At 39.2% G+C, this 9305-nt stretch overlaps 1 protein-coding gene across 1 annotated transcript; it reads left to right on the top strand.

Annotated features, from left to right (window-relative positions):
• Positions 1–1505: 1505 nt before the first annotated feature.
• cnfn.3.L (cornifelin, gene 3 L homeolog) lies at positions 1506–8214 on the top strand. The gene is made up of 4 exons (XM_018226310.2): positions 1506–1629; positions 5656–5773; positions 6687–6823; positions 7349–8214. Exons 1-4 carry the CDS (start codon positions 1600–1602, stop codon positions 7652–7654), a joined length of 591 nt encoding a protein of 196 aa, XP_018081799.1. The 5' UTR covers positions 1506–1599; the 3' UTR covers positions 7655–8214.
• Positions 8215–9305: the final 1091 nt, after the last annotated feature.

Here is a 9305-nt window from a genome sequence, read left to right as displayed (position 1 = left end):
TGAGAGCAACCCCACCAGGCACCCTGTAGATTCTGGCAAATGCCAGTGAAGCTGCTGGAAGATGCATTAGCTAGTCACTATTTATGGGGCCTATGGGGGACTGTTTGGGTAGCTGTGTATTTGAAATGTAGAGGCCATTTTGAACCTCAGTTTGGACCTGGACCTGTACCCCACACTAGATATACTCATTTAAACACAAATTGCTCTTACTAGCTAACTCACACCAACTAGGAGTGTGGTATGAGGAGCTGCACCTCATTTACTGACATCTGTAAGTAGTTTATTCCATCGGGCCTAGTTTTCTTATTGGGGGCCTTATGCTCCAGCCTCCACGGCAAATTCATCCACATGCTCCCTCCTACTATATAACCTATGGGCAGAAACAATTTACACTACCAATGGATCTATGGGATTACATCCTTCCAGTGGCATAACTATGTTTACTTGGTCCTACAGCAGATTCATTTTAGGGCCCCCAACATATCCAGAGGTTGCCTTGTATTACCAGTATACATTCATAATGCTCATTATTTAGGGCCTTATGGAGCGCTCTATACCTCATGGGCCCCGCTGCAGCCGCAGGGTCTGCTTCCTCTGTAGTTTCGCCCCTACATTCCTCCTCAGGCATTGGACTTTGCTCAAGTCCAGTAATCCCACCATCCAATCTGATGTCTGTAGAATTATAAGATGTCTACGCAGTATATTTCAAGGACTATATATATTCCCTTTTTGCATGCAATATCTCTCTGCTGGCAGGTTTTTCTGGGATTGCAAAATACAGGCATGGGATCCGTTATCCAGAAACCAATTATCCAGAAAACTTACTGAATAGCCGCCTCGCATAGATTACAATTCATCCAAATAATCCATATTTTTAAAAAATGATTCCTTTTTTCTCTGTAATAGTAAAACAGTACCTTGTACGTGATCCAAACTAAGATATAATAAGATATAATAAAAAATCTGTCTGTTGTGTTTATTTAATGTTTAAATGATTTTCTAGTAGAATTTAGGTATGAAGGTCCAAATGACAGAAAGTTTGTTATCTGGAAAACCCCAGGTCCCGAGCATTCTGGATAACAGGTCCCATTCAGATAACACAAAAATTACTAATTTATATTCGACCACAAGATGTCCCTAAGCCTGGGTCTGTAAGGCTACAAACATATTGTTATTGCTACTTTTTATTACTCATCTTTCTTTCCAGGTCCTCGCCTCTCAATGCATAGTTGCTAGGGTAATTTGGACCCTAGAAACCAGATTGCTGAAATCACAAACTGTAGAGCTGCTGAATAAAAATTTAAACTCACAAACCAATTGCAAATTGTCTCAGTATCTCTACATCATACTAAAAGTATATATATATGTGAACAACCGCTTTAACAAAATATGAGAAATGAATAACTGCCCCACATAAAATAATGTTTCATATATACCAAGCTTTTCCTGCTCACGATCCATAACAGCATAATACTCGTGGGGGACCCCAGCCCATACACCAAAGTGTCCCTCCCCCAACCCAAACTTTAAAGGCACTCCAGGAACCCACCCCCCAATCATCTAATACCAAGTTCCAAGAGGGTCAGGTAGCATGCTGCCATGGAAAGTGGCCAGGAAAACAGAATTATGGTAAGTATTTAACAATTCTCCCATTTCCTGCTTACTCCAGATCAGCAGAACACCAGGGCGACCAAGGCAATTGTTACCAAAGATCAAGTGTTGGTATCACACACACAGGCCAAAATATAGTGATTATATATACAAATAATAGTGTATAGTGTGTTTAAATTCATAAGTCCCCAAGCAAACAGTGTATGACCATCTTGTACTTACCCTTTAATCAGGAGCTCTAGCGAGAAAAGCAGGGAAGTGTTCAATCCCAGCTAATTAAGGTTCATCTGTAATGAGCTGCCTGTTCTAAAGTCTAAATGGCAGCTCGAAGGGATATTAGCCTACAATTTTGTTAAACCCCCATTATAGTATTTATTCAAGGAAATATAAAAACACGATCTTGACAAGGATTTATTTAACCCCAACCTATGCCAAAGTGATTCTTTTTTTTTTTTTTGTAAAAAAAAGTGTAGTAAAGCGATTTTCTTCAGTTCTAAACACTAAACTGGCATTCTGCAACGACAATTTAACATCCCAGTGTCCAAAAATGCTGTATTTGGGAAAGAGACAAAGGCTTTTATTAAACAGAGTTTGTTCTGTTTAATTCCAGTATTATTTCTTACACCAGTTTCAGTTTACTCCCCTTATGTGACTTTCCATGCCCCCCCTCCCAGCATTTAGAAGTTTTTTCTCTGTGAGCAGATAATGGCTATATATTACTTCTAGCTGCAGGTCAACTCCAGAATGTAGGCTAGTGCATTGAAGTAAGTGCTGGCAATTTCTTGCTAGCTGCCATTCAGCCTTCAGAGCATCTCACCGATTAACTTTAATTAGCTGAGGCTGAACACTTCCCTGATCTTTTCAGTAGAGCTCCTGAGTAAAGGGTAAGTTCAACATGCTCTTACTACTCTACAACATGCTCTTACTACTACTACTGTCACAATGTTTGCTCTGATTTTTTAAAAACACAATAGATTTAGTATGAGCAGTGCCAGGAAGGGGCCTTGAAGTGGATGTGAACTTTACTAGTTTGGGCAAAGTTTGTTACCAATGCCTCACTTTTTTTAGCAGTTATTTAAAGTGTAATTGTTTTCTGTCTCTCTTTGGGCCACATTCAATTCAGGGAGAAAAAGGTTTATCTTGTAAAAACTTATGGACGAGATTCAATTCGAGATTCAATTCAGAAAAATGTATCAAGTGCAAATGCTATTGAAGTCTATGGGGGAAAAAATGGAACTTAAAAGAATTTTTCCTCCTCGAATTGAAACAAATTTCACATGATAAACCATGAGAGAACTTGTTCTCACTGAATTGAATATGTCCCTTTGTGTGCAAATAATGATTTTATAAGGTTTCTAGTATCTGGTCAAATGCAAAATGTGGGTTAGTGAAAGTGCTAACCATGGGGTGCTTCTAGCAGACACTACAGTGTGGTTTAAAACGAACCCTGACAATCTCTTACTTTATTTCATTTAGTAATGGCAGCCAAAAATTGCTTGTAGATGCCGTTTAGCCATTTGAATAAATAACTTTTCACAGATCTACATTTATTGGCTGGGGCTTCAAAGCATCCTTCTTAAAGGGATCCTGTCATCAGAAAACATGTTTTTTTCAAAACGCATCAGTTAATAGTGCTACTCCCGCAGAATTCTGCACTGAAATCCATTTCTCAAAAGAGCAAACAGATTTTTTTATATTCAATTTTGAAATCTGACGTGGGGCTAGACATATTGTCAATTTCCCAGCTGCCCCAAGTCATGTGACTTGTGCCTGCACTTTAGGAGAGAATTGCTTTCTGGCAGACTGCTGTTTTTCCTTCACAATGTAACTGAATGTGTCTCAGTGGGACATGGGTTTTTACTATTGAGTGTTGTTCTTAGATCTACCAGGCAGCTGTTATCTTGTGTTAGGGAGCTGTTATCTGGTTACCTTCCCATTGTTCTGTTGTTTGGCTGCTGGGGGGGAAAAGGGAGGGGGTGATATCACTCCAACTTGCAGTACAGCAGTAAAGAGTGATTGAAGTTTATCAGAGCACAAGTCACATGACTTGGGGCAGCTGGGAAGTTGACAAAATGTCTAGCCCCATGTCAGATTTCAAAATTGAATATAAAAAAATCTGTTTGCTCTTTTGAGAAATGGATTTCAGTGCAGAATTCTGCTGGAGCAGCACTATTAACTGATGTGTTTTGGGGAAAAAAAAAAAATCTCCCATGACAGTATCCCTTTAAGCGTAAAGTGGTCTTACTGCTCAGTGACAATCTATGCTGGGCACTGGCGTTACTATGGGACAATAGGCCCTGGTGCAAAATCTTTACCTGGTTCTCCATTCTATCTGGGGTGTTGTTTTTGGTAAAAGAAAGGCCCAGTTTCCTTACACTGAACCTGATGCTGCTGAAAATGGAGAGGGAACAAGTTGACTTTTGTCTCAATTAAGAGAGATGCTAAGCATCATTTATGGAATATTCCTATATGTGTCTTTTAAATCTATTGAAAATAGCCAGTCTCCAGGGAAGACTGGCTAGTGAAAATGGACTCCACCTAGAATCTCGTTACTCTTAAATGTTTACTGACTTCTTTCAGGTCCGGCACAGGCCTCCACCACACAATATTAAATACTGTCAGATGCTGAGAACAGTAGATGATATCCTATAGTCAGCACCCGCAATACCCACCTTGGACATGAAGGATGGCTTTCAAAGGTTTAAAAAATGCTAGCCTGCAAGCTTTTTGTTTTGTCTTGAAGATAGGAAAGTTTTTTTGGGTACCTGTGCTTTGTTTCACTGGAGATTTGTGTGTTCTGTAAATTCAAACTTAAATAGCACTAGCCACTAAATACTCTTGCTAAGCTTTGTCACCCCATGGTGAAGTAGAATGAACATCCTCTGGGTGACATGCCAGGCCTTCTGAAGGGTTAATGTCATTCAACACCATACCTTGCCAGCAGAATGTCCCAACAGCTATAGGCAATAGAGTATCCATCCTTACAGGTTTTGGCTTTTAACTTTGCCAATCCTTTCGCAAAGTAGGAAAGACCTATATTGGAAGCTAGAATGACCTGAGACTGCTGGATCCATAATTCAAGACACACCAATACAAACAAAAACATTTCAAATCAAATTCATTGCTCTGCATAGTTGCCACCTAAGATTTATTCTTCTGTTTTTGAATGTTTAACATGAATACTATCTGCAAACTGTTTTTACACAATGACTATGATATTGCTTGTTGTATCTGGTACAGGTATGGGATTTCTGGAAATCCGTTATCCAGAAAGATCCGAATTACTGAAAGCCCGTCTCCCTTAGACTCCGTTTTATCCAAATTTTTGAAAATGATTCCTTTTCTCTGTAATAATAAAACAGTACCTTGTACTTGATCCAAATTAAGATATAAATAATCCTTATTGGAGACAGAACCAGTCTATTGGGATTATTTCATGTTTAAATAATTTTCCAATTATGGAAAGATCCATTATCCGGAAAGCCCCAGGTCCCAAGCATTCTGGGTAACAGGTCCCATACCTGTAGTATCATCCACATAATTTGTCTGAAACTGACTGATACTGTAATACCTATCCCAGGCCCACATTGCACCTTTGTTTGATCTCTCCATCAGCTCTGCTCTGCCTCCCTGTATTTCCCTAAAGCTCCCGGTACAATGGGTCTTTCATCCTTCCTTGTGTATGTGTATTCTGCAATAACAATGCTGAAGTTTAGCAACATCTGCAGAGACAGAGGCCTACCTTCTATATAGTATAGGGTTTTCCGGATAAGGGATCTTTCTGTAATTTTTGATCTTCATATCTTTGTCTACTTTTTTATTGTGCCTCCAATAAGGATTCATTATCATCTTAGTTGGGCTTATTATTACAAAGGAAATCATTTCTAAAAATGTTTTATTAAAATGGCCCTGTAATTCAGAGTATTCTGCATAACTGGTTTCCAGATAATAGATCCCAAACTGGTATAATGATTTGATTAAACCAAGTCTCACTTGGAACCTTTGCATTAAATCATTTAAATTCTACTCTTTTTGTGTTCTTAGTTGGAAACATCTCGAACAATCAACTTTCAGCCACAAGCAGTCCAGGTTTACACCACCACCAGCAAAATCAGCCACTGGAGTTCTGGCACCTTTGACTGTTTTCAGGACATTGGAATCTGTAGGTAATGGGATGGGTTCTACCAAAGGGGAAATGATTGGTGATGATAAGTGGACTTTGTTGCAGCATAAAAAAGTGGTTGTTCACCTTTAAATTAACTTTTATTGATGATGCAGAGACTGATTTTCTGAGACCTTTTTTATTATTTGTGGTTTTTGAGTTATTTAACTTTTTATTCAGCAGCTCTCCGGTTTGCAATTTCAGCCATCTAGTTGCTAGAGTCCAAATCATTCCAGCAACCATGCTTTGATTTGAATAAGAGACTGGAATATAAATAGGAGAGGCCCTGAATGGAAAGAGTAATAAGAAAATAGCAATAACAATACATTTGTAGCCTTACAGAGCATTTGTTTTTTAGATGGGTCAGAAGAAGAATGCAAATAATTCAAAAACTATAAGAAATAAAAAATGAAGACCAACTGAAAAGATGTTTAGAACCAGCCATTCTATAACATACTAAACACCTTTTTTTTTCTTTATATATTTCCATGTGGAGAACACTTATACTGTCCTGCTTTTCAGGTCCAAAGTGTGGTTTCATGTATCTTGTGTTAGGGAGCTGCTATGTGGTTACCTTCCCATTGTTCTGTTGTTAGGCTGCTGGGGGGGAAACTTCAGTAAAGAGTAACTGAAGTTTATCAGAGCTCAAGTCACATGATTTGGGGCATCTGGGAAACTGACAATATATCCAGCCCCATGTCAGATTTCAAAATTAAATATAAAAAAATCTGTTTGCTCTTTTGAGAAATGGATTTCAGTGCAGAATTCTGCTGGAGTAGCACTATTAACTGATGTGTTTTTCCCGTAACCGTATCCCTTTAACCACATGCATATAGCCATATCTGCTTTTTTTTATCATAGACAAAAGGCCAAGAAGTGAAGTTTTAACTCAAACATTATCTTGTTCCCCCAGGTCTTTGCGGTTCATTCATACCCATGTGTTTAGCTTGTAGAATAGCTCAGGATTATGGAGAGTGCTTTTGTCTGCCGGTATTACAAGGCACTATTGTTGCCATGAGGACTGGAATTAGAGAGAGATACCATATTCAGGTAAATAGAATTTACAGTAAGTGCATGTTGGCCCTTAAAGGTTGCATAAACAGGAAGAACTGTCATGTGCTCTTTCTTTGCTTCCCTAATCCACATGTTTCCCTCATCCTCAGTCATTTTGCCCCCTGTCTCTCAACTGCAAATCCCAGCATCCTCTCTCAGCTGCAGAAGCTGAGTAGCACCGATGGGTGTAAAGAATTGCAGAGCTCTATACCCAGTCCTTGCTTATGGCACACCTGCCTTGCAACCAACTGTGGTCTGCACCTTGCACTTTATTTTTAATCCAGCGCAAGGTGCAGAGTTCTTGCAGAAACCATTGTCCCAATGGCAAATGAGTCTCTTGATGTTTTATCCAGCTTTGCTACAGGGGAAGAGGGGTTGGATACAATAGAAAATCTCCTTTGATGAAACAAGCTTGTGTATTTCATTGATTATTTTTATTTTAATTACCAGCCCCATATTGGGTTTCTTTTCTATTCAGTTCTCATCTCTATTCATTTAATGTGCATCTCCCTTGTATTGCAGGGCAGTATCTTTGATGACTTTCTTTGTGCCACATTCTGCGGCCAATGCACTCTTTGCCAAATGGCTCGGGAACTAAATGCCAGGAAGGTCAGAAGACGACTGGTAAGGGAAGGTCAGCCAGGGCAGGTGCCAGTACAGACGCACGTGCCAGTGCAGATGCCGATGCAGGTGCCGATGCAGGTGCCAGTGCAAATGCCGATGCAAATGCCAATGCAGATGCCGATGCCAGTGCAGATGCCGATGCCAATGCAGGTGCCAGTGCAGATGCCGATGCAGGTGCCAGTGCAGATGCCAGTGCCATTATAGGTGTCAACAAAACAATAGCAACAATTTCAGTTGAAACTCAGAACATCCCAACAGATGGATCGGATGATTTTGTTCATACAAGAACTAGTTCTATTCTATACTAGTGTGCCTATACCTGGACACTATCCTACACTTTGTCTGAACCCATATAGCGCATCACTGGAAAAAATGTCTCTGCCTTAGAGAACTACCATGATGAAGGCATGTTGGCATCTTCTCAACTCAACATGGGAAAAATTAATAAAACATGGCTTACATGGACTTTACCCATGAAATCTGAAGTATATTCCATTAAAACACCATAGTTTCTGTACCCCCCCCCCCACCTTTTATTACCCCTTTCTGCTTTTCTTTGCCCTCTCTTGTCTTCTTTCTACCAAGTTTATTGCTGTGATAGAATGGTAAAGAATGTGACGCAGAGCACACAGTATTATTTTCTATATAAAAGCCAATAAAATTGGAAAAAACTGCAAAAGATCCAAAGGAACTGAATAAATGTATGAATATAAATTATAAACTCTTTTCAAACTCTTGCCCAAAATAAAGGTTTTTCCTGCATAGCTCCTAGTTTGCCTAATGCCAAGGTTGTGGTGAAACGTGCAGGGTCTGCCATTCTTTATACAATTCTTGCTGTAACTTACACAATACACCATGAGTGGGGATATCGACCTTGGTACAGTAGCTGTGAAAATGCCTCCAAAAATGCAAGAAGAAAAACTAATTATGGTTTCCAATTAAACTGATAAATACCCAGTATTTGGACTACTTTATATGGATTTCACCAGCCAGTGACCCTGCTTAACAGTGAACCCTGGTATGAAATTTTTTCCAAAAGTCCTTGTTATTTTAGAATCGCACACTACTTCCTTATACATTCACCTCCCCTTAAGGTTGGTGCCCATCTCTGGAATTGGGACCCAGCTAATTTAAGAGGAGTCTTGCCACCCCTTGGGCTGGTGCCATTAAAGTAATGGAAACCACCTGCCAAAACAAGACGTTGTGCTCTTGAAGAAACATGATGGCAGAGCAAATGCTAATACAGGTATGGTGTCTGTTATCCAGAATGCTCAGGACCTGGGGTTTATGGATAAAGGATCTTTCTGTAATTTGGATTTCCATATCATCAGGCTGCTAAAAATCAATTAAACATAATCAAACCCAATAGGATTGTGTTGCCTCCAATAAAGATAACTTATATCTAAATTGGTATCAAGTACGAAGCCCTGTTTTATTATTACAGAGAAGAAAAATCATTCTTAAAAATTTGAATTATTTGATTAAAATGGAGTCTACAGCCTTCCCGTAATTTGGAGCTTTCTGGATAACGGGGTTCCAGATAATGGACCCTATACCTGTACTCCTAATACTACTGCCACAAATCTAGCAGCCATGGCACTTGAAATCGAAATATATATTTAGATTTCAAGTGCGCTATATATATATATATATATATATAATCTATCTCGCGTGTGCTAGAGGTTTTTGGTAAAAATGAATATAAGCATCTCTTCTTACATTCTAACCACAGCAGGGAAATGCCAAGTTCTTTATCCATTGCTAGCCTTTATTCATTCTCAGAACTGTCAGGTCTGACCAACAAGAAAAGGGTGGCCCATAATAGCTTAATAATCACTGGTCAACAACTGTAATA

Source organism: Xenopus laevis, chromosome 7L (assembly GCF_017654675.1).
Source record: "Xenopus laevis strain J_2021 chromosome 7L, Xenopus_laevis_v10.1, whole genome shotgun sequence".
Lineage (NCBI taxonomy): Eukaryota > Metazoa > Chordata > Amphibia > Anura > Pipidae > Xenopus > Xenopus laevis.
Note: the sequence above shows the minus strand (reverse complement) of the source record. Positions and strands in the feature narration are given on the sequence as shown.